The 27,231-nt window shown below is 39.8% G+C and overlaps 1 protein-coding gene and 1 pseudogene across 6 annotated transcripts in view; one reads left to right on the forward strand and one right to left on the reverse strand.

Annotated features, from left to right (window-relative positions):
* Positions 1-27,231, reverse strand: part of RERE (arginine-glutamic acid dipeptide repeats) — a 417,526-nt gene that overhangs the window by 108,174 nt on the left and 282,121 nt on the right. For all 6 annotated transcript variants that reach the window (XM_055419489.2, XM_055419484.2, XM_055419488.2 and 3 more), the window contains 3 exons: positions 20,580-20,628; positions 13,192-13,316; positions 12,060-12,159 (listed from right to left, as the gene is read on the reverse strand). In XM_055419489.2, the coding sequence (XP_055275464.2) occupies positions 12,060-12,159; positions 13,192-13,316; positions 20,580-20,628 (274 nt within the window). The remainder of the gene's footprint in view (positions 1-12,059; positions 12,160-13,191; positions 13,317-20,579; positions 20,629-27,231) is intronic.
* LOC129551495 (L-lactate dehydrogenase B chain-like) lies at positions 3,978-5,537 on the forward strand (annotated as a pseudogene).

A 27,231-nucleotide genomic window follows, 5' to 3' on the forward strand; every position in this document is an offset into this window, starting at 1 on the left:
ATGTAGCATATCAACTCTTTTCATCCAAAGTCCTGACAGAACAAAATTACCACCCTCCAACCAAGTAATGGTGACTAATACGAAAGGAGAATAATAAAAAGAGGAGAATTTAGGTAAAGGGTGTGAGTGTGGAATCAATTTAGGAGAATCCTGATCATATAATTTGTGTGCTTAGTCACTCAGTCATGTCTTTTGGACTCTCTCCAACATCATGGACTGTAGCCTACCAGGCTCCTCTGTCCATGGGTATTCTCCAAGAAAGAATACTAGAGTGGGTAGCCATTCTCTTTTCCAGGAGATCTTCCCAAATCAGGGATAGAACACAGGTCTCCCGCGCTGCAGGCGGATTCTTGACCATCTGAGCCACCAGACAAATGATAATAAAAGGGCTTTTTGGCGACGCATTATTTGGGAGCTGGGTAATACTCAACATCCATTTAAGTCTGGAGCACTGCAAAGCTAATTCAGGGCCAAGTGTTTCAGTGAAGTCCATTTATAAAGAACAAGCAGAAAATCTCTGAGAGAAGTTCTACAGACTTAAACTTTTTAGAATGAAAGAGAGGAACATGAAAAAGATCCTGAGTGTAGGCTTACTCTGTTGTGCTAACTTCACAACACCAAGTTCTGGGTGATTAAATATGATCTGGACTTGAATCTGATTTACTTATTTTATCATTCAACAAATATTTAGTGTCTATCTCCACCATGTACCAGGCATTGGGTTACAGCTCAGAAAACAAAAATGATTAATACTCAATGGTTAACAAATAGTGATATTTATAGATCAGAGATAAAAACTAACTATTAAGCGATTGGAAGCCTTTAATCCTCTGTTGAAGGAGATGTGGGTATGCATAAATAAGTAAACACATACATACTTTCATGAATATGTAAAAAGCTTAATCCAAATGTCTAACAGCCATCCATATTTCAGGGAATAAAACTGTCCAGGCAAAGGTGAAATCTTAGCTGCATGATTATAAATTTTACTTCTATATAGTGAACATATATATGTTTAGTGTTAGTGAAAGTAAACATAAGCATGCAAATAAGTTTCTGAGAAAAAGAAGCCAAAGAATCTGAATTTCATGAGGAAATGGGAAAGATATCTGAGCTCAAAGAATAAAATCCAATATCAATTTAGTAAAAATAAGTCAGAATGGTATCTTCCAGGAAAACTTACTCTCAAACTATGGGGCTCTGCTGCAGCTTCCAAGCGTAAATATAAAGGTCTATTCTGTATTAATAAGAGATCAAATAAATGTAAGCATTTAAAGATGGCTGAATTAATCTCACTAGAATACTACGGGCCATTTATACGTTACACAGCAATTAAGTTTAAGAGTTACATATAAGCTAAATGTGTACAGATAAGCCTAAATAAAACTGCATATAGGGCTTCCCTGGTGGCTCAGTGGTAAAGAATCCACCTGCCAATGTAACAGACACAGGTTCAATCCCTATTCCTGGAAGATCCCACATGCCGTGGAGCAACTAAGGCTGTGCACCACAACTATTGAGCCATTGCTGCAGAGCCCATACTCTGCAACAGAGAAGTTACAACAATGAGAAGGCCATACACCACGACTACAGAATAGCCCTGCTCACAACTAGAGAAAAGACTGTGCAGCAAGGAAGACTCGGCACAGCCAAAATACATAAATAATTTTTTTAAATATTTTAATTAAAAGAAAACTCCTTAAGGAGAAACACACAGAAACATTTCTATCTCTGACCTTTCAGAGGGAATATCATTGCTTTGTCATATTTTAACATATTATTTAACATATGCTACATACGCTTATAAATAAAACAATTCTGCATTTTTAGGCATTCACAATTTAAAATAAAATAGTAAAACATAATAAAACATATTATGAGCAATGTAGAATTGATGCCTTCGAACTGTGGTGCTGGAGAAGACTATTAAGAGAGTACCTTGGACAGCAAGGAGATCAAACCAGTCAATCCTAAAGGAAATCAACCCTGAAATAAATACTCATTGGAAGGACTGAGGCTAAAGCTGAAGCTCCAATACTTTGGCCCACCTGATGTAAAGAGCTGAGTCACTGGGAAAGACCCTGATGCTGGGAAAGATTAAAGGCAAGAGGAGAAGAGGGTGACGGAGGATGAGATGGTTGGATGGCATCACAGACTCAAAGGACATGAGTTTGACTAAACTTCAGGAGTTGGTGATGGACAGGGCAGCCTGGCATATTGCAGTCCATGCGGTCACAAAGAGTTGGGCATGACTGAGCGACTGAACAACAACAACAAAAACGTATTTTTGCTGACATACATTAAGAAGTATGCCCATAGTTACTAAGAATACCCTCTCATAGTAAGAGAGGCCAACATGTTTCTTACGTATTCTTCCTTTATTTCAGTACAAAACTTTTTTATGTAAGAAGTAAAAAGATAAGAAATACATGTTAATGCTAACGAGCAAACAAAGAACCATGTACCTAACTATTTTACAAGTTCACTGCTGAATCAAAAGTAACATCGCGTGGCCATAAAAGTAATAATATATTAACTACTTCTGTGATTCTCCAATGACACTAGCTCTGCTATTAAAAATTTAAGTGGCTCAAGTTTCATAGAACCTGAGAATCATCTGCACTGTTAAAATGGACTAAACACTCCACACAAAAGGTAGAGCTTGCCAGATGGGATAAAAAAGCAAGAAACAGCAAGAAAGCTAAAGTACACAGGAGAGGTGCTTTAAACAAACAAAAGGATTCAAAGTGAGAAGCTGGAAGAAGACACACCACACGCAGACAAGAGGCATAAGAAAGCCAGAGCACTGTATGAATTTCGGACAAAACTGAATTTAAGACAAAGGGTATCACTAGGCACAAAATGAATTGCATCAAAAGGGGAACAGGTTTAGTACATGGAGCAAGATCAGTGTTAGAAATGCTCATGCACCTAGTGATACAATTCCCACACACACGAAGCAAAACTAACAGAGACAAAAGGAGAAATAACCAAATTCACGATCACAGTGAAAGACTTTAATACATCTCTCAGTAACTGACAACACAACTAGATAAAAGAATGGACTTCCCTGGCAGTTAAGAATCCACCTGCCAATCCGGCAACAGGAGTTTGATCCCTGGTCCGGGAAGATCCCACAAGCTGTGAAGCAAGCTCACCATGTTTGAGGGCCTTGCTCCACAACAAGAGAAGTCACTGCAATGAGAAGTCCACAGACCACAACTAGAAAGTAGCACCCACTCTGTGCAACTAGAGAAAAGTTGGCATGCAGCAAAAAAGACCCAGCACAGTCAAAAATAAATAAATAAATAAGGCAGAGATCTGAATAATAATATCAACTACCCCAAAGAAACTGACAATTATAAAACAGTACACCTATTAACTGCAGAATAAAAGTTTATTACAAGTGCACATGGAACATTCATAAGATAAATCACATGCTGAGACAAGAACCAAGTCTCAGATCTCAACAGACTGAAATCTCACTGGGTACTCTTTGATCACAACAGACCTAATTAGAAATCAATAACATTCCAAAAGGAGAGAAGGAGAGAGGGAAAAAAATTCCTAAGTCCATGCTAATTATACAATTTAATTCTACACAATCCACAGGTAAAATAAGAAATCACACATAAAATTGTTTAAAAAAATGTTAACTAAAAGATAATAGAAGAACAACAAATTAGAATTTGTGTCAGTTATTTAAGACCCCAACTTAGGAAGCTAGGAGAAAAAATATTCAAATTAACCCAAAGTAAGTGGAAAAGAAATAATAGAAATAAGATTGAGAGATCAATGAAATAGAAAACAACAGAGGGGAAAAAAAAAATCAATGAAACCCAACACTACTTATCTGAAAAGATCAATAATATCGATAAACCTCTATTAAGAATGACTAAGAAAGGAGATGCACACTGCTTTGTCGTCTCTGTGCTGCCCATACCACTGTCTGGAGAACTTTCTCTCCCCTGGGCACAATGGCAACTCTAATGGAAAAATTGATTGCACCAGTTGCAGAAGAGAAGGGAACGGTTCCAAACAATAAGATCACTGTAGAGGGTATTGGACAAGTCAGTATGGCATGTGCCATCAGCATTCTGGGAAAGTCTCTGACTGATGAGTTTGCTCTTGTGGATGTTTTAGAAGATAAACTCAAAGGAGAAGTGATGGACCTGCAGCACAAGAGCTTATTCCTTCAGGCACCAAAAATCGTGGCAGACAAAGATCATTCTGTCACTGTCAATTCCAAGGTCGTGGTGGTAAGTGCAGGAGTTCACTAGTAAGAGGGGAAGAGGCACCTGAATCTGGTGCAAAGGAACACTAATATCTTCAAGTTCATCACTGCTCAGATTGTCAAGTACAATCCGAACTGCATCATCACTGTGGTTTCCAACCCAGCAGATATTCTCACATACATTACCTGGAAACCAAGTGGATTACCCAAGCACTGTGTGATTGCGAGTGGATATAATCTGGATTCTGCTATATTTCACTCTTACAGCTGAAAACTAAAAGATGCTTCCTCCTTGGAAGAAAAACTATGATCAACCTAGACAGCACACTAAAAAGTAAAAAGCAGAGACATTAGTTTGCCAACAAAGGTCCGTCTAGTCAAAGCTGTGGAATTTCCAGTAGTCATGTATGGACGTGAGAGTTGGACTATAAAGGAAGCTGAGCACCAAAGAATTGATGCTTTTGAACTGTGGAATTGGAGAAACCCTTGAGAGTCCCTTGGGCTGCAAGGAGATCCAACCAGTCCATCCTAAAGGAAATCAGACCTTAATATTCATTGGAAGAACTGATTCTGAAGCTGAAACTCCAATACTTTGGCCACCTGATGCGAAGAACTGACTCATTTGAAAAGACCCTGATGCTGGGAAGGATTGAAGGCAGGAGGAGAAGCAGATGACAGAGGATGAGATGGTTGGATGGCATCACCGACTTGATGGACATAAGTTTGAGTAAGCTCCAGTAGTTGGTTATGGACAGGGAAGTCTGGCATGCTCCAGTCCATGGGTTCACCAAGAGTTGGACACAACTGAGTGACTGAACTGATGGCTGAAAAACTTGGCATTCATCTCAGCAGCTGCCACAGATAGATTTTGGGAGAACATGGAGACTCAAGCATGGCTGCATGGAGTGGAGTGAATGTGGCAGGTGTTTCTCTCCAGGAAGTGAATCCAGAAATGGGAACAGACAATGATAGTGAAAACTGGAAGGAAGTGCATAAGATGGTAGTTGAGAGTGCCTATGAAGTCACCAAGCTAAAAGGATATACCAACTGGGCTACTTGATTAAGTGTGGCTGATCTTACTGAATCCATGTTGAAAAATTTATCCAGGAATCACCCAGTGTCAACAATGGTGAAGGGCATGTATGGCATTGAGAATGAAGTCTTCCTGAGCCTTCCATGTATTCTGAATGCTTGGGGGTTAACCAGTTTTACCAACCAGAAGCTGAAGGATGAAGAGGTTGACCAACTCAAGAATAGTACAGATACCCTCTGGGGCATCCAGAAGGACTTAAAGGAACTGTGACTTCTGGGGCAAGGCTGTAGAAACTTAAAACTACAGTGTGATTAACCACAAGCCTTTAGTTTGGGTCCGTGTACATGGAACACAGTTCACTTTTGTCTTCCTAGGTGGGTGAATCTGGGCTCCCAGAATCAAAGCCCATGCTTTAATGCTTGCAAGATGAGTCCTTGAACAAATAAAATAAACCAACTAGCGTTAAAAAAAATAAAAAAAGAATGACTAAGAAGAAACAAACGAGCAATATTAAAAATGAAAGGTCAAAATTACAGATTCTTATGAACATTAAAAAGAAACTTCTGAAATAATTTGAAATTTTTACCAATAAATTTGATAACCCAGATGAAATGAACAAAACATTTAGAGATCAACAGATTACTAGTGACACATGATAAAATATAAAGTCTGAATAGGCCTATGTCTGTCTGTTCTTTCATAACAGGAAAGAACACACCTAACTCCGTATGAGACCTGTTCCTTCAGCTCTGACACTGACTCTGGTGCCTGTGTGTGGTCATGCTGGCTGTGCACCTCTGTTAAAGTCTGTTGCCCACAGCGTGAAATATATGTGATAGCCCACTCTCAAGGCTCTGACCCTGAAAGGTATAACACTTTCCCATTCACACAGAGCAATAAGTTGCAGAACATAAAATGACAACTGTCTTGTTGGAGGCTTACAAGAACACTGTGACCAGACCTACATGAACAGGTGCAGGAGAAAAGGACTCTGGCACCAAGAGTTTATGACAATCAGCTGTCCCCACCCCTCCTTTTTAGTATAAAAGAAGTCTGAGTTCTAATTCAGGTGAGGTGATTCTTTGGGACACTAGTCCACCATCTTCTCAATCTGCTGGCTTCTTGAATAGTCACTATTCCTCGGCCTGACACCTCGTCTCTCTATTCACTGGCCTGTCGTGTGGCGAGCAGTACAGTCAGTCTCTTACATTCGAACGAGTTTCGTTCTGAGAGCATGTCTGTGAATCCAATTTGTTCGTAAGTCCAACAAAGTTAGCCTAAGGACCCAACAAACACAATTGGCTCTATACCATTGCTTTTACACTTGATTCTGGACACTCTGGGCTGGAAATAAAGACACCATACAGATGTGCTCAATACAGTGCTGCACAGTTAACAAAAGCGCAATCACTTGTGGAGTGATTGCACATGACAATGCACACCAGACACCAAGCTAACTTACATGACTGGACATGCAAACAAATGCTTGCATCTTTGAAAGTTTGCTCTTTGAAGGTTCATATGCAAGAGACTCATTGTATGAACCTGGTTTCAGTAACGCTTTTTAACTTTCCATTAAAAAAATTTAGTCCCAAATGGCTAAACTGTCAATTCTATCAAACATTTAACAATAAAGATCAATCCTTTATAAATTCTTTGAGACAAAGAAAAACAGTAGGAGGAAATATTTCCCAACTAATTTTTAAAATCAGTATTACTCTGATATTAAAACCAGACAAAGGTATTACAATGGAAGAAGACTACAGCTCACTGTTCCTCATGAACACAAAGGTGACAGTTTTGAACAGTAAATTGAATCCAATAGTACATAATGCCCAAGTAGGATTTAATCTAGGAACGTAGTTGATTTAAAGTCTGAAATTAATTAATGTAATTTACCAAATGAACAAAAAAAGTATAACAACCTATGATCATCCCAACAGATACACAAGAAAAAAATAGCATCTGACAAAATTCAATGTTCATTCATGGTAAAAACCTTAATAAACTTAGATACAAAAGGGAACATTCTCAGCTTGTTTAAATAACAAAAAAATCCTACATAGCACATAACAGTGAATAACTGAGTGTTTTTTCTTTAAGATGAGAAAGAAAGCAAAGATGTCTATTCTCATAATTTCTATCCAGTACTGTATTGGAGGTTCAAGCAAGTGTAATAAAGCACAAAAAAAGAAATAAAACACATAAATCAGAAAAAGGTAAAGCTGTCTTTGTTTGCAGATGACATGACATTGTGCACATGGAAAATCCTAAGGAAAGCTACTAGTGTTAACCTTGCATTCTTTGTATAATACAAGGTCATCACATGAAAACTAAGTGTATTTCTATCCTATCAATAAATATTTAGAGATGAAATTAAAAAATACAATTTTATTAACAATAGAATCGTCAAACAATAACTACTTAAGGGATAAATTTTACAAAATAAGTGTAAAACTTGCACAATGAAAACTACAATATCTCAAAGAAATTAAAGAATACTTTTTCCCCCCAAATGGAGAGATACTATTATCAAGTTCATGGATTAGAAGATTCATATTGTTAACATGTCAATTCTCCCTAAATTGATCCATACATCCAATGTAATCTCAATCAAAATAACATCAAAGCCTTTTTTTAAAACAGAAACTGGCAAGCTGATTCTAAAATTTACACGAAAATGTAAATTACCTAAAACAGCCAAAGTATCTTGAAATCAAGTAGAAAATAGGAAGATATATCACCTGGGTTCTTATAGAACTATAGTATTAAAAATACTGAAGTACTAGTAAAAAGAGAGATGTCAGATCAGTGAAACAGAATAGGATCTTAAACAAACAAACACATAGAAGGAGTGGTTGTTCAATAAAGGCATAAAGGCAATTAAATGACAAAAGACTATTTCCAAAAAATCTGGCTTGCACAACTGGCCTCAGTGTGGAAAAGAAAGGACTTTCATCTCTACCTCGTATCACATGTAAAATTATTTTGAAATGAATGTAAGAACTAAAACTTCAAAAGAAAGCATAGAAACAAACCTTGTAATCACGAGATGATCACAGAAATTTTCATTTAAAAAAAGTGATGCATCAGATTTTAGCGAAATTACATACTTTTTGAAATATAGTAGAAAATATTTATAATACATGTAGCAAAGCACTTATATCTTCAATATGAAAATAATTCTTATAACTAAACTGTACTAAAGGCCAAATAATACAAATTTTTTAAATTGGGCAAGAGATATCCCCCCCCCAAAAGCTATACAAATGGGCTTAAACACATAAAAAGATGCTCAACATCACCTACAGTCAGGAAATTTAAATTAAAAACTTCAATGACATATCATTACATATCCATTAGAATGGCTAAAACTCAAAAGACTGAAGACATCAAGTCTTGTGGAGTATGCTAAAGAACTGAAATTCTAACACACTACTAATGGGAATATAAAATGGTACAGCCACTGTGGAAACCTGTTTGATAACTTCTCTAAAAAGCTGCCAACACTGTCAGGTATTTACTCAAGTAAAATGAAAATATATGTTCTAAAAAAAGACTTGTCTAACAGTTCATAATGGCCAAAAGCTTGGAAAAAAAGCAAATATCCATCACCAAGTAAAAGGATAAAATACTATGGATACCCATAGCCTGGAATACTACTCAGCAATAAAAAAGGCATGCACTACTGCTAATGTGGCAACATACATCTACTATAAAATTACTGTGCTGAAAGAATCCAAACCCCAAGTATTACATACAATATTATTCTAATGCATGCAACATTCTAAAAAATGCAACTGATCTATAACGAGGAAAATGTATCAGTGGTTATCTGAGGCTAGAAGCAGCAAAGGATTATAAAAGAGCATGAGGCAACTTTTGGAGATGCTGGAAATGATTTCTTCCATGAACACTGCAGTAGCTTCATTGGTATACACATTTTAAAAAAGTCATCGAATTGTATACTTTAAATAAGAGCAGTTTATTATACAAAAATTACACTCCAATAAATTTTTTTAATATACACTAAAACTCTCATTTGGGAATAATGAAGAAAAAAAGTCAAATAAGTAACCCAGAGGAGCTTATATTTAAAACTAGGTCCATATAATGGTAATATGGAGAAGGAAATGGCAACCCACTCCAGTATTCTTGCCTGGAAAACCCTAGGGACAGAGGAGCCTGGTGGGCTACAGTCCACAGGGTCATGAAGAGTCAGACATGACTGAGCATGCACACTTGTAATCGTAATAAAGAACAAACAGTTCAAAAATGTTTTAAACATTAAACTATTTATTTAGGGAGTTGGTGATGGACAGGGAGACCTGGAGTGCTGCAGTCCATGGGGTGGCAAAGAGTTGGACACAACTGAGCGACTGAACTGAACTGAATTGAACCGAAATTCAAACATTCCTATTGGGTTACTAAACATACTATAATGTAGCCGCACTGCAGATTCCATATACTTTAAATATCTACATTGTTCTGGGAAACAGGAAATGGACATAGGTTTATTCTAAGTTGATAAATGCTTTACATTGTTTTGCTTCTATGTTATACTCTAAGAAATAATACATAATAATAATAAATGTCATTCTCACATGACAATGAATTTGTCTTTTTAATTTATTACTTAACTCAAAACCCTCTTATTCCAAGGAATGTGAAATAAACATTAACGTCTCTCAAGATTTTTCCAATCACTTCACTTCTCATTAAAGAAAGTGCCTGCAACTAAAATGCTCCATGAACCAGTACAACAAAAGTATAAAAATTAAAACAGCCACTAAATGTTTCCATTCATCATAAAATGAGCACACAACTCAGTCTTTTGATGGTTAAATGAACTTGTATTGCATAATCCGACACCTGAGCCACCCTGGGCTCGCCTAGGCAGGAAGAATTCAAATGATGAGAAGGTAGCTTCACAGAAACAAAAACTCATAAACCAAAACCCTCTGGCAATGCTTAAGAAAATTTCAGAAGGAACGTGCTACAAAGGACCACAGGCAAAAATAGCTCAAATTATTTCTGTACAAAAGTATGTTCCACACAATCTTTAGACGGGTTGGAATAAGACAGAGAATAAATCAGATAAATTCAGGAAAAGTGTCAAAAATAGACATTTAATTAAATATGGCAACATTTTTGTTACTCAAAATTCAACTGATCGGCAGTCATGAAAGGAGAATTTTCATAAAGTTTTTACACCAAAACCCAACAGAAAACTAGTTCATTTCAAAGAATATACACATATTTTTTAGGGTATTTTGAATACACAGACATTCACAGCTACATCTGTCATAGCCACTGCTGGCAGAGTCATCATCTGAGTCTCAGTTTTCTCATCTATAAAATAATCTCAAAGGCCCCGTCTGGCTCTATCACTGTATGTTCAGAATAAGGATTCCTTATAACCACAAAAAATCTCAGTAGCAAATAAGTGAGAAAGTAAATGGGAATATGAAAATCATTCACTTATTTAGAACATGGCATATGCCCAGCAAGGTGATTCAACCTCCAATATATAAGAGACTATTATAATGTTATGTAACACTCAAGAAACACAACTAGACCAGGAATAAACACCAGCTATGTCATTCAGATATCTACACGTTTTCCCAACAACAAATTGTACAGTAGAAAGATCCCTAAATTGGGGTCTGTTACCAACTTTTTGGATTGTTGACAACAATCATACAAGTCACCTGGTCTTCCTGTGCTTTGGATTCTAATCTGTTTAGAGACTGGAACAGATGACTGAAAAACGTCCCTTCCAATTACAGTAACCTCTCAAGAACTGCTTAAATGACACTTCATCATCACCAAGAGTTGCTCAGCCTCGTGTTCAATATCCTATGTAAGTATACAGAACCATGCAGACTCTTTGTGAACAGATCAGAAATCCATAAAAATTCATTATTACTTCAGATCTGATCATTCCACGTTAATGAATAAATAGGAGAAGAACTGTTTCAAGGAACTATATGACACACTCATTTTCCTGTACAGCCCCATAGGATATACTCTGAGGTCAAAAAGGAGTGTCCAAAGAAGTAAACTGGTTTCAGGAATCCTACTGCTAGCAGCGGCTCAAGCTGGGTTATTCTGAGCTGCCGTGGAGTCATAGGATTAAAGCAGATGACTGCTCACACAGGATATGTGATGCAACCAACTCACTACCGTTATGCTCATGGGTTACATTTTACTTTAGTTTTTTTTAATGACTATTATTTTTTTTTAATTTAACTTTTTTATAAACATCTGAAATATTTACATTGTTCCAAAGCCAAATCTATAAAAACGAAACTTGTTCAAAGAATACATTAAGGCTTGGAAAGCAGGGCCTCTGGATTCACATCTTAAGTGTATGACCGTGGATTGTGACTCCACTGCTCTCAACTTACTTGTCTGTGTCCACACAGTGGTAATAACGGAGCCTCCCTAAGAGGGGCGCTGTGAGGGTTCAGTAAAATCACTGTGCCTACTACTGGGCTTGTGAGATCTCAGTGAACTCTGACCACTATCATCAGGCTCTTGGCAGACGCTCACCACAGTCCTGGAGCACAGACACAGGTCACAAGGTAAATTTGGAGGTGCCATATCACTGGCAAGGTCATGGAGCCCACCACCGGGACCACGACTCCCATCTTTCAAGCCCAGCAGCACCCCACAGCACTGCCTCCTGAGACTTCAGACCCCTTCAGGGGCCATCATCACAGACTCCCTATGGCCGGAAGAGGAGAAAGAAGAATTTGCTTCCCACCTAGAGAACTTCAAAGGTCTCACCGTGTTCAGTGCGTTGAGGGTGGTGTCATCCCGCGAGGCCGCCACACAGCCATCTTCCGTGGAGCCTCCGTCACACATCCCGGCAAAGGCCGCCATGCTCCTGAGGACACGGGAAGGGAACACAGCAGGGCAGACATTTCAGCCCTCGGTTCTCAGAGCGCAGCTCCAGCCCAGACCAAATTCCACTACTATATGCACAATTAAGCCAGATTTCTCAGCCCTGCTTCTGCTCTCATCTTAAAAAAATTTTTTTAAGTTTCTCTGCAGTTCACTCTTTACTCACTGAGAAAAAGAAATTCATTCAATTCCATTTGTTTTTCTTCCCATGCTTTATCAGTACTTAGACTTTAGTTTTGAGGCCGTGAATTATCTAAAACTATCTGCCAGAATGGTCAGCTGGATTATAAACTTTTGAAAGGTCAGTCTCCAGAAAATATGTAAAACTGCATCCTTTGAAATTTTACTTAATTCGTCCCATGCTGTACATTAACCATCTCTAAGCAAATGTGGAAGAGGTGAAAAAAACTCTTAGTAGTCACCCCTGCCCTGAAACCTACATCTCCAAGTTACACTGCTCACCACCTTGCTTCAACATTTCTGTTGCCTGTTGTTGATACTGCAGTGAGTGAGTCGCAGAAACCCCTGCAGACAAAGGAAGGCCCTGCCTGCACTGTGACATGTCTGGGACAGACATGAACTTCTCATTTTGAAATTTAGGCATTTTCAGGTTAGCAAGTATTCATATAGGTAAGCCCTCAAAACGTCAAGTTTAGGTCAGATACCAATGAACAGCCATGGAGCAAAGAAATATGGAATGGAATTTTAAGAAGCACTGAATGAGCCAATTACTCAACTGTATTAAGAAGCATTGATACTGGAATGTGTGATTTACAATGTTTTCTTCCTGAAAAGTTCTAAAATCTGAGTTGGGGCAAACACCAAGGAAAAAAAGTGACCTCACCATCGAAAGTTGTGTTTTTCCAGTAAGAAAGAGCAGGGCTCTGATTACAAAGAGCATAACAAAACGTAAAGTCAGAGAATGCCCAATATATAAACACAACTTCAGGGGAAAGGGGGAAGTTTACTGACCACTCATCAATACAGAAAGCAGGAGGGTGTGGACTCCTATTACCTTGCTGCCCTCAAGTACATAAGGAGGTCACAGTCATTAACGCCAGGCATCCAGACCAGTTCCTCATGCTGGGTCACAGTGTCTCCATCGGGAGAAGGGAATGGTTGCAAGTCGGGTAGTTTGGCCTGTAAGACAGGGATGAAAAAGTCACAATCAAGGCATGTTCAAAGAGCTGCCTGTGCAGGCAGGCCTTGGGGACAGACACAGTAACGAATTGAGCCTCTTTCTTTCGGCAGTATTGAAATAACTGAAAACTCATGAGTCACTGAAGCTGGCCCATCGCACACTCTGGGATCGTTTCACCACAGGAGATTTCATAATGGACTTGATCTCTACTTAAGGAACTGCTAAAAGTGTCAACATAAACTTGTGCCAGCACGGTCCACAGAGTGAAAAAGAAGTGGGCACATGTGAATAAAGAAGTAACAAAAAATGTTTTGGGAATAAGAGCTCCTTGATAAAGAAGGGAGAACTACACATCCAATAAAACACGTTTACCAAAATACACACATACACACACACATATATATATAAAAATAAAAGTAATGGAGTCTCACCTAAGGATGTGTACTAAAACAATGAATGAACTACTCTGCAAACCAAAGATACTGTTAGGAGTCAAGATCAATGAGTCACATATTAGTAGACATATTAATACAAAAAATCCATAAAGGTAACAACAATAAAATCAGGAGCACTAAATGATGGTGACAGAAATTGAATGAGCAGCGGTTCCAGGAGGAGAGGGTTGCTGGACAAGGGGCAGGCAGGAGCTTCTGAGATGACCCATGTTCTGTGCCTTGAAATGAACACAGTCCTCACAGAGGACTGAAGAGTATACCTAAGATACAAACAGGTCACTATACATAAAGGACACCTCAATTAAAAAAAATTTTTGGAAAGATTTGAATAACAGTGCTCAATAACCAACATTCCAAGTCAATTCTCTTAGAAATTCAAATATTGGATTGACCAAAAAGTTTGTTCGGGTGTTTGGCATGTTGTTACGGAAAAACTGAAACAAAGATTTTGGCCAACCCAGTATCTCCAGCATTGTCTCACCCTCTACTACTGGAGCAGAGCAAGTATAAACAGGCCTCATGACTGCTCAGGGGCCTGTGAAAAGTCACCCATCTGCAAAACACACACGTTCTTATTTTCTTAAACCAAGAACATAGTCACATTAATTTAACATTTTAAATTAAGAGCTGCAGTTTAAAAGCTCCAGTGTTGAAAAGGGAACCCTCTTACACTGTTGGTGGGAATGCAAACTAGTACAGAAACTACGGAGAACAGTGTGGAGATTCCTTAAAAAACTGGAAATAGAACTGCCATACGACCCAGCAATCCCAATGCTGGGCATACACACCGAGGAAACCAGAATTGAAAGAGACACATGTACTCCAATGTTCATCGCAGCACTGTTTATAATAGCCAGGACATGGAAACAACCTAGATGTCTATCTGCAGACGAATGAATAAGACAGCTGTGGTACATATACACAATGGAGTATTACTCAGCCATTAAAAAGAATACATTTGAACCAGTTCTAATGAGGTGGATGAAACTGGAGCCTATTATACAGAGTGAAGTAAACCAGAAAGAAAAACACCAATACAGTATTCAGTTCAGTTCAGTTCAGTCGTGTCCGACTCTCCGCGACCCCATGAATCACAGCACGCCAGGCCTCCCTATCCATCACCAACTCCCGGAGTTCACTTAAACTCATGCCCACAGAGCCGGTGATGCCATCCAGCCATCTCATTCTCGGTCATCCCCTTCTCCTCCCGCCCCCAACCTTTCCCAGCATCAGAGTCTTTTTCAGTGAGTCAACTCGTCGCATGAGGTGGCCAATACAGTATACTAATGCATATATATGGAATTTAGAAAGATGGTAACAATAACCCTGTATACAAGACAGCAAAAGAGACACAGATGTATAGAACAGTCTTTTGGACTCTGTGGGAGAGGGCGAGGGGGGGATGATTTGGGAGAATGGCACTGAAATATGTATATTATCATATGTGAAACGAATTGCCAATCCAGGTTTGATGTGTGAGACAGGATGCTTGGGGCGGGTGCACTGGGATGACCCAGAGGGACGATATGGGGAGGGAGGTGGGAGGGGTTTCAAGGTGGGGAACACATGTACACCCGGGGCAGATTCATGTCAATGTATGGCAAAACCAATACAATATTGTAAAGTTTTAAAAAAAGAAAGAAAGAAAATAAGCTTAGAAAAGGATAAACAAAAAAACAAACAAAAAAAAAACCAAAATAAATAAGTAAAAGCTCCAGTGTCCACAGAAACTTAGGCAAAAACTGTCAGTGATTGAAGCAGACAGAGTGTACAGCCAACAAAAACAAAATGAGGGCCTCGTGTTTCACTTTAAATGTTCTGCTGTCCACAGTAAACAGAACGCGACATCCCAGTTCAGACTTGCCGCATTCCAAGTGCTCAAATCCATCCATGACAGCAGTTCCCACTCTGAGCATGCAGGTGTTAGGTGTGAAGGGATCAGGGTGAGATGGGGAGAGTCCTGTCCGGAAAATGCTGCCATGCAGGAGTGGGAACCAGGACTCATACATCCTCCAGGTTTCCCCAAAGTTCAGAAATCTTGACTTTAATGTGAAAGTTCATGGCTTTAAATGCTTGTTATTCAAGTTTTAAAAACAATTGTGTGGCAAAACTCAACATGAGTCAGCCATGCAGCTGGCAGGCTACTGTCTACACTCTCTGCTTCACAGTCTACCTCCCAAGCTTCTCACTGTGTATCAGGTGTTGACCGCAACCCCTCAAAATGGTGTGCTTCCTTAATTCAGTACTGAACTGGGAGCCACAGTGAGTTCTCCTTAAAATTAAAGCACAACAGCAACTCATATCAAAAGGTCTCAGACATTTTGTACCAAGCTGTTTCCCTAGCACCACGTACAACAGTTGGAGCAGTAACTCTCAAATAGCTGTCTGTTAAATTAATTTTTAAAAAATACTATTGCTGTGGAGAAGAACCAACCCCTCCTAGAGAAAAAGGGATGAGAAATATAATTTGCTTAGAGAAAAGAACACACATGCAGGTGGCTCTGAATCATAGGAAAAGATGGCCTTCTGTACTGACAAGAGAAATGCAAACTAATGACACCGAGATACCACTGCTCACCTATCAGACCGACACAGTGCCAAAGTGTGATGACACACAAGGCCGCGTGTTGGCACTCACGTAAGTTGTCAGCACGAACACAAAATGATCCAATCTCTATGCAGGGGAACGCTGTAATAGTCTTAGAATTACATATGCCCTCTAAGCCAGCCATTTCCCCTTCTGGAGATAATATAATATCTCAAAGACAACTGGGCAAAATAAAAATCTCCATGCATAACCTGTTCATCACTGCATTACCTGTAACAGAAATGACTAGAAACAGCACAAGAATAAGCTGTTTCTCCCATGCCAAGGAATCCAAGGAGGTGGCAGTAAAGAATGAGGAGGGGCTTTGCACACTGCGGCGGACAGAATGCCAGGATAGAGTGCCAGAAGGTAAAAGAAAGGTGGCGGAAGTGTTTATGTTATACTACTGTTTATCTAAGAACAGAGGGTGGGGGGAATACAAATAAGAATGATAAATCAAAACCTTTAAACACTAACAGTTATCTATCAGGGAGGGAGGGGACAGGGAAAGAAGGTGAACTTTCTGAACATAATTCATCTGCATGTTTGACTTTGAAGCCATATATTTTACCTAATTACTAAAACAAAGTTTAAAGAACAACAATCCCCTAAAAACTCTAAAGCAAAATCAAATAAATCCACCTATGTTTTGAGTTTGCTCCTCTCCAAGAATCAATGGAAACAGTGACAGACTTTATTTTCTTGGGCTACAAAATCACTGCAGATGGTGACTGCAGCCATGAAATGAAAAGACGCTTGCTCCTTGGAAGAAAAGCTATGACAAACCTAGACAGCATATTAAAAACCAGAGACATTACTTTACTGACAGTAGGAGTCAAAGCTATGGTTTTTTCAGTAGTCATGTATATATGGATATGAGAGCTGGACCATAAAGAAGGCTGAGCACTGAAGAATTGATGCTTTTGAACTGTGGTATTGGAGAAGACTCTTGAGAGTCCCTTGGACTGCAAGGATATCAAATCAGTCAATCTTAAAGGAAATCAGTCCTGAATATTTACTGAAAGAACCGATGCTGAAGCTGAAGCTCTAATACTTCGGCCATCTGATATGAACAGCCGAGTCACTGGAAAAGATCCTGATACTGGGAAAGATCCTGGCAGAAGGAGAAGGGGATGACAGAGGATGAGATGGTTGGATGGCATCACCGACTTGAAGGACATGAGTTTGAGCAAGCTCAGGGAGCTGGTGATGGACAGGGAGGCCTGGCGTGCTGCAGTCCATGGAGTTGCAAAGAGTCGGACACGACTGAGTGACTGAACTGAACTGAGGAATCATTTCAGGCAATATTAAAACATACTAATTTGTCTAAAGAGCCTTAGTGGGATACATTCTAAGGCCAAAATAAAAACTGAATGCTAAGCTGTTTATAATAATCATATTGTTTATAGCAGTGTCAGTACCACTATTCTAAGCTGCTATGTAAGTACTACAGGACTAAGGCAAATGAATAATTATTTTGATGTCATTTAAAAATTGGTTTTCTGTCATGGGTAAAAGATACAGATATGGATGATAGAACATTTCATCTACAGGATTAAATATAAGGCCTATATAAAATTTTGAATTAGTATTAGAAAGAGGCAATGATATATTTTATCTCTAAAACAAAAAAAAAAGGGGGGGGTGAGGGGGAAGCATATTTCCTAATCTGTTCTGAAAAGGCCTGAAAACAGTATCTGTCCCAGTAATAATGAACAAGGCAGTAGCCAACCAAAAAATGTCACTTTCCACTAACCAACCCAGGGAACAAAGCCAGGTCTCCTGCATTACTGGCAGATTCTTTACCATCTAAGTCAGCAGGGAAGCCCTACACTAAAACAATGAGGGGTCATTAGAAAAGTTTAGTTCTAGATCTAGGGCAGAGAACATATATAAGGAAACCAAAAAAAATCACATCATACTAGGTAATATACTCTAAACCAAAGATCATGGGGGTCCAGTGAAAAGGACACAGAAAACAGCAGGAAAAGGAACCTGCTAGCTCCCAAATGGATAATTTAATCTCATCAGTAAGAATAACAACATCTGGTTAGCATGTGAGTAATTTTAAACCCATTGATGACTACTGGAAGTTGTTAGAGAACCAACTGGTAAAAAGAAGGAAAGATTTAAGCATTTATCCTGCCTTTCTTATGTGTTTCAGGGAATCAAAAATTGAGGAGAGAAAAGTTGATTAGCTAATAAAGGAAGGGATGACAGGATTAGCATATCACCATCTTAAAGTGTGAACTTAAGTAACAAGTCCAATTACACAGTGAATCTACATACAGAAAGTCCCTTATACATGAATCTTCCAGCTGCAGACTTTCAAAGATGAGAACGTGCATCTGGTTCCAGCAAGGAACAAGAGCCATCAATGGCAGGTGTGACACTGCAGCTTGCCCTCCATATCCTACTGCTGACGATCCTTCAGCTCTACTGTCTCCCATCTCCCCCTCTCCCTCCTCCAGTCAGTAACTCTTCTTGCCTCTTCACTTGACACCACATCATGTCTCTAGGATGTGATGGCTACCATGGGTCAATATCAACATCCATTTCAACTCAAGGGCAAGCCAGTCATGCTAATACAGCAATTTCCCCAAGTCCAGATATAGGCACATGACCCACAATGGCAATGACATGTGGGGACTAATGGAAAACCTTCCTTCTTCTAAGGGGAAAGGAGAACAGTGTGTATCCCTTCCCTCCTCTCAACATTTGCTGCATTTTTCATTCACTGTAAGAACCACTATTAAACGCATTCAGAAAGAAGAAATGCTGCCATTTAAATTATAATCACAGCGCAGGACGTACAATGAAGCTTGACATCAGAAATAATGTGAACGAAAGAAGTGTATCTTAGAATCAACTTCAGCTCCTGGCCTAAGGAAGAAGGCAGCCCACGGGTATAGCTGAACACCAAATCATAAGAACTGGAGAGAAACAGAGCAGAGCCCGGTCCTCTCTGACCAGACGCGATGGTACGTGAGACCATGAACAGCCATGTTCAGCCAGAGCGTTCTGGCCCTATCTGTCAAAGCATCCGACCTGATATAGAGATCAAAAGACAAGATGACAAACAGAACAGCAGAGTCTTAGTAAACTGAAAAAATCATGGAAGAGCACAAGTCATGACACAACAAGCATCCAGCTGACAAACATCTTGATCACTTTGAATTTTCTGAAGGAAACAGGGTTTTTAAAAAGCTAAATGAAAGCATGAAGTGAAGTGAAAGTCACTCAGTTGTGTCCGACTCTTTGCAACCCCATGGACTATACAGTCCATGAAATTCTCCAGGCCAGAATACTGGAATGGGTAGTCTTTCCCTTCTCCAGGGGATCTTCCCAAGCCAGGGAGCAAACCCAGGTCTCCCACATTGCAGGCAGATTCTTTATCAGCTGAGCCACCAGGGAAGCCCACAGTGACCAAACGTTCACTGACAGATTAACAACCATATATACAATGAATAATTCAGCCATAAAAAGAAATCAAATTCTGACATATGCTACAATGTGGGAGCTCCCTGAAGACCTTATGCTAAGAAAACAAGCCAGACACAGGAGGGCTAATGCTGGCTGTTTCCGCTGATACGGTATCTATAGCTGTCAGATTTGTGGACACAGGAAGGAGAAGGGAGGTGGCCAGGGAATGAGGGGAGGGGAGAATGAGGAGTTACTGTTTAATGGGAACTGAGTTTCAGATTGGGAAGCTGAATAGGTTCTGGGAATTGGCTGCACAACGTTGTGAAGGTACTTATGGGCACTGAACCATTCGCTTTAAAGTGGTCAGAATGGTTAATTTTAGATTGTATATACTTTACCAAAAAGCCACTCCAGTACTCTTGCCTAGAAAATCCCATGGATGGAGGTGCCTGGTAGGCTGCAGTCCGTGGGGTCGCTAAGGGTCGGTCACTGACTTCACTTTCACTTTTCACTTTCACACATTGGAGAAGGAAATGGCAACCCACTCCAGTGTTCTTGCCTGGAGAATCCCAGGGACGGGGCAGCCTGGTGGGCTTCCGTCTATGGTGTCACACAGAGTCAGACATGACTGAAGTGACTTAGCAGTTAGCAGCAGTCTTTAAAAAATAAACCTCTGCATTTATATAAAATTCCAAATAGCATAAAAACAGTTCTAAGTTGCTGCTCAACAGAATAAAGGACCAGTTGAATAATAATAAATAAAAACCTATTAAAGAAGTTACTAAAATTCACTTTACCTGATGGCTAGGACCAACACGAATTTCTCCCTGGGTACTGTTCAGCCTCCTGTCATGAAAAGAGCATATCAGGTTAGCAGAGTATAGTTCTGACACAAACAAGCCCATGTTTTCAAGAGGCATAACGCAGGAAGAATTAGCTTCCCCACTATTTGTAACGTTGCCTGCACACATACATTCCCGCCCCAACCCCACATGCAACCTTTTTCTTCTAAAAGCCCTTTTACTGCAGCTTGCTGCCTTGAGTTTCTATACCATCCTTCTTTCACCCCACAGAGAGATGGACATTCCTATAGTACAAATCCCAATACATTTGTCGCCTTGTCAAAATATTTCAGGGTGCCCTACTATAAACTTAATTAAAATATAAACAAGATAGTTTATGATTCCGAGCGTACACACTGAGTCATTCATTCATTCTCTCATTCTACAAACATTTTTTAAGTACCTACTGCAAGACAGGAACTGTCCTGGGTATTGGGGATAATGCAATGAAAACAACAATATTCCTGGCTTACAGGAATTTTCATTCTAATTTGGATTAAAAAGCAAAAGAACATACAATAGGTCAGGTGTTGATACGGGTCATGGAACTAAAGGGGTGGTGAAGAATAAGCTTTTATAGTTCCTTATACAGAGCAGTCAGAATAGGCCTTCTTAACAAAGTGAAGTGGAGCAGAGATGTTCAGGGATGTGTGGGGATGAGTCCAGCAGGTCCAGGAGGTGATGGACTGTCTCCTTCCCATGACATTCTCACTGCACCTGTTGCACTCACCCTCAGTTCAGTTCAGTTCAGTTCAGTTGCTCAGTCGTGTCCGACTCTCCGCGACCACCCTCCCTGGTGCCAAATCCAAACCGCCCAGGCTCCTTCAGAAAACCATTTCATAGAAACCTTTCTTTATCTCCTCCCATGTCACCTCACACATCCTGAAGTGTGGGGTATCTTCCCCTTTTCACTCCTGGAAATATTCACTGAAGGTCTTTTCATGCCAGGCCCCACACAGGGCATGCAGTGCATATACACTGTGGATGAAGAAATGCAGGCCCCACTTCCCAGAGCTCCATTACCCTTGACTTCTTTCCATCATGGCCATCTGTTGACTCTCTCAGGAAAACCCTCTCCCTGCCCAGTGACATATCCTAACTGAGTCTTACAGTCACCTGTGAGTTTCCACTAGAGAAGGCTTTTCTGCAGCAAGAGCTGCTCGATGACTATCTGCTGATTTGGATTAAGCTGAAAAGCAGAGCAGCCAAGACCAGAAAGCAAGCCCAGTCTCTGGCTTTTCTCCCATGAATCTGATACCCCCACCACCCCCACGCATGCGCGCTCACGCACGCGCGCGCGCGCACACACACACACACACACACACCCATTGGCTTTGAAGCTATAAAATGAATTTCGGAAAAACTTATTTCTTTCAGGTCCAGCACGTCCTTCAGTTGTCAAAATTTGTCAAATTTTTCTCATGAAGTCTTATTCTGGCAAAGAGGGCAGCAAGTATGACCAAGCCAGAGAGAAGACCAACAAAAACAAAGTCGTCTGATCCTTAAGATCATCACAATCCATCTACCTAGGGAGGCAGCAGGTGTGCCCCAGACACCAGAACAGGTCCAATCACTATGTTCATAAGCCCAATTCATTTCAGGAGAATGGTAGAAATGCTCAGGGAGGTGATCAAAATTAGGCAGGCTTCAGGAAGGGGGGAAGTTCCAGAGATAGCCCTAAAGGAGATGAGGAGCCCAAAACCAGGGCAGAGGCGGATTCCCAAGTGGGACCAAAACCCTGCTGAGGCAGGAAACTGAAAAAGAGGGAAACAGGCAGAGGTGGGAGAAAGGCTCACACGAGGCGCTGCCTTCAACTCACTAGCCACCCGAGATGCAGAGCTGACATCCCAGGGGTTTTACGTAGGATCAAGAACAGCTGTTTGAGGAAGCATGTAGAGGAGCCACACAGGCCATGAAGCTATTTTAATCTGAGTATTTCTTTAAAAAAAAAAAAAAAAGCAGTCAGTGTTACCCACCATTTTGGTTTTGTAACTAGCTAAAAGCAAAAACTTATTGCCAAAAGCTCTCTCCTCTATTTCTAAATACTTTCCAATGGTGTGCCTGCCTAGAAGTAGGTCTGGCCCAAATGTATCATCTCCGAAAATTTCAGCCACAGCCTGCCTAGTAACGTGTGCCCCACAGCTCAACTTTCAGGTTCTTCTAGAAGGTCTATGTTGGGCCAGGGTTCTCAAGTGGTTGGTTATGGAAGCATCTTCCCATCACTGCCACACACTGCTAAGTCCTGGATAATTTCAGGACAAACAATCCTGGTTCATTTTTATTTCAAAGGTGGGGTTTTTGCTTTTTTCTTTTAGTATTTTAATAAACCAGTATTATCATATTTAGCTCAAAACTGTGCCACAGGGACTTCCCTGGCGGTCCAGCGGTTAAGACTTCGCCTTCCAACACAGGGGTTGTGGGCTGGATCCCTGGTCAGGGGGCTAAGATCCCACATGCCTCACAGCCAAAAAACAGAAGCATAAAACAGAAGCAAGATTGTAACAAGCTCAATAAAGACTTTAAAAATCGTCTATATCAAAAATCTTAAAGGAAAAAAAAACAACTGCGGCACAGTAACTTGAAGTGAAAGTCGCTCAGTCAAGCCTGGCGCTCTGCTCCCCACGGAGCCCTGTCAGGCTCCTCAGTCCATGGGATCCTGCAGCCAGAACCCTGGAGTGGGCAGCTGTTCCTTTCTCCAGGCAAACTTCTCAACCCAGGGGTCGAATCTAGGTTTCCCACATTTCAGGCGGGATTCTTTACCGTCTCAGCCACCAGGGAAGCCCATGAATACTGTGGTAGGTAGCTATCCCTTCTCCAGCAGATCTTCGCAACCCAGGAATTGAACCAGGGTTCCCTGCATTGCAGGCGGATTCTTTACCAGCTGAGCTACCAAGGAAATCCCCAATACTAAAACCCCACAAATACTTCACAAATAACTCCTTATGTCCCACTTTTTGTATAAAAACAGGAGACTAATAACTGTTAATACTGCTAACAATGACACAAGTGAGAAAAAAAATGTTGGGGTCTCTTAGGAGCCAAAATGAGAAATCTATTTCTCTCTTTTATGTTAACGAAGGGTACTTATTAATGAGTAGACTGAAAAGCATAAAATAAAGAATCCTTTAAAATTAAAAATCCATTTTTACAAAAAAGTATTTAGGGATTCCCAGCAAGAGATACAACAAAGTTGTATTTGAGCGAGATTAGGATCCAAGGTAAATAGACAAGACAATGGCATGAGCCTACCATCTCCAGGAACTCACAGATAGAGAATAAATTGCAAAAATATTTTTAAGTCCAAGAGAAAAAGAGGTAGATAACAATATATGCTATTAAAAAAAACTGGATGTATCTAACACAAAAATTGTCAGAATATGAACTAAAATGAAGAGAAAAAGTAGGCTTCCTCCTGGGAAACTGCCAGTATTCACCTAGATCTGAAATCCCCCAAACATCTCAGCCCTTCCTTCTCCCGACAGCAGCCACGCTCTATGTTCAAAGGTCCTCGGCTGCCACCTCCCTGCCTGACTGCTCCTTCTGAGGTCCCACCTCATGCCATCAGGTGACATTCTACCATGACTAACGGACATCTACCTCCACCCAATCTAGGACTGTCTAGTACAGAAACTGAGATTTCATCCCTTTTCTGTATTCTCCCATTATCAAATACAGTACCTGTCTGGCATTACTATTCATTCAAGGCAAATGGGAAATTCCTTGATTACATGAGTATTTCTACACTGCTAGAATGCATAACTTGATAAAAAATCACCAGAATTATTTAAATGCAATATCAACAGCCTGTAGAAAACATTCAGTCATCCTATGCTATTACATTTTTCCCTTTACTTAATACAGCAAATCTCAAACTTTCTGGTTTTAGGTAACTTTTACATTCTAAAGTTACTGAAGTCTTAAGGAAGCTATATTTTTAAGAAATTTCAAAATATTTACTTATTTATTTTAATGTAACAACAGGCTCATGACATAATATAACACATTCTTATGAAAAACAATTTTATTTAAACAAAAAAAAAAAATGAAAATAGAGGCACTGTTTTACATTCTCACAAATCTCCTTAAGATCTGACTTAACAGGAGATAGCTAGATTCATGTATCTGCTTCCACATTCAGTCTGCTGCAATGAGTTCTTCTGATTAAAGTATATGGAAAAAAAAAAAAAAAAACTAACCTCACAAAGATACATAACCAAGAAAGGAAAGGGCATCTGACTAGTCTTTTTGATAATTATGGATATTCTTTTTGATACTACACCAAGACTCAACATGAGATTGTTTTCTAAAGGTCTTTTGCACAGCATTACTCTAAAACCTTATCAATGATTTTTTGGACTTTTGTATGTTAAAATCTTATTGGTCTTTGTATGGATTTTCCATTCATGATTTTGTCATGCATTTGTTAGATGGAAAATAGTCATTCAAGAAGCTCCAATACTTTTGCCACCTGATGTGAAGAGCTGACTCACTGGAAAAGAGCCTAATACTGGGAAAGACTGAGGGTAAGAGAAGGGGATAACAGAGGATGAGATGGTTGGATAGCATCATGGACTCAACGGACATGAGTTTGTGCAACCTCTGGGAGACAGTGAAGGACAGGGAAGCCTGGTGTGCTGCAGTCCATGAGGTCACAAATAGTCAAACATGACTCAGCAACTGAACAACAAAAATGTTTGCAGCTCTTCCAAATATTAATAGTTTTTTTTTAATCACATTCTTTAGAATTACCATACATCTCGTAAGAAAAGTCTGTTAATGTATAGAAGCTATTAAGCTCAGAGTGGTGGGTAAAACTTTCCAAATTCTACTTATTACTTGAAAGCTCCAATCTCTCATTGGGAAAACAGCTGTTTTCCTTAAAATGGCAGGCTCACCAAGATCATTATCGAGAAAATGTCCACCAAGTACCCAAGTGAGTATCCACAGTCTATCAGTTATTCTTTCAAATAAAAATGGTGTTCCATGAAAGAAGTGGCTAGTTAAGTTTTAGACTGAAACAAACAAACAGAGACCTCTGGTATGCACCTTCTGGTCTTTCATGTTGCTTCCCATTTCATTATAAGGAACTCAAGGGCAGGATCTGATAAAAGTAATAATGGGGTCCATAAACCAGCCTTGAGAAGCACTGTTATTCATATCATACATTATGAAATTCAGAAAACTCTGGGGGCTAACTAATTATGAAGATTGACTTGTTTCCTGTTTTGTATTACCTGTTACCCTGTTCACTTACACTTCTTCACTCCAGTCCATCAATGTGAAACATTATACTTTTGTTGAAGAAAAGAGATGTTCACACATATAACTTGATTAAGAATTCTGACACTGTTACACAGAGAAATTGACAGGAAGAGAATGGATACTGCATCCATATTAATGGAAAACAAAGTGAAGTCTGCAGCCACTTTCTGAGGTCATGGGGATTGGGATTAACTTGAGTGTAGAACAACAGATGCTTTTGAACTAGGGTGCTGGACAAGGCTCTTGATAATCCCCTGGACTACAGGAAATCAACCCAAAATATTCACTGGAAAGACTGATGATGAAGCTGAAGCTCCAATACTTTGGCCACCAGATGGGAAGAGCCAACTCAGGAAAACACCCTGACACTGGAAAGATTGAAGGCTTAAGGAGAGGGGGTTGGCAGAGTATGAGACAGTTAGATAGCATCACGAATCAATGGACATGAACCTGAGACAACTCCGGGAGATTGTGCTTGAAAGCGGAGTTTGGCAGGATGCGTCCATGGGGTTACAAAGAGTCAGATATGACTTAGCAACTGAACAACTGATCAACAAGAAAAACAACACTGTCCAGTGAAAGTTCACTGGAATAAATTCTTAAAAATATGCTGGTGGCTAAAATTCAAAAGGGCCCTAATTGAGAAAATGACAGGTTAATCCTTCAATAAGTAACAATAGCTAATATATAAGTAGTAAATCTCACAAGTAGGTGATAGATACTACATATGCAATAAGAAACCAAAGATGGAAGTCATATCCCAAGATGATGCAAGACATATCGATGTACATCTTTATCCTTGCCTCAGGGTTTTCCCTCATATTACCTTAAATTTAGGTATCTCATACTTGTATACCCCTTCACAGATCACTGCTTTGTCGTGGCAAAGGGGCTTGCATAACTCAATGAAGATATGGGCCATCCTGGGTAGGGCCACCCAAGATGAACAAGTCACAGTGGAGAATTCTGACAAAACGTGGTCCACTGGAGGAGGGAATAGCAAACCATTGCAGTATACTTACTGTGAGACCCTCATGAACTGTATAAAAGGACAAAAAGATATGACACCGAAAGATGAGTCCCCCAGGTCTGAAGGTGTCCAATATGCTACTGGGGAAGAGCAGAGGAAAACTACTAATAGCCCCAGAAAGAATGAAGCAGCTGGGCCAAAGTGGAAACAATACTCAGTTGTGGATGTGTCTGATGATGAAAGTAAGATCCAACGCAGCAAGGAACAGTATTGGATAGGAACAATCGTTAAGTCCATGAATCAAGGTAAACTGGAAGTAGTCAAGCAGGAGATGGTAAGAATAAACACCGACATCTTAGGAATCAGTGAACTAAA

This window comes from Moschus berezovskii, chromosome 17 (genome assembly GCF_049115385.1).
Source record: "Moschus berezovskii isolate FMDL1 chromosome 17, NW_MosBer_1.0, whole genome shotgun sequence".
In the NCBI taxonomy this organism is placed as follows: Eukaryota; Metazoa; Chordata; class Mammalia; order Artiodactyla; family Moschidae; genus Moschus; species Moschus berezovskii.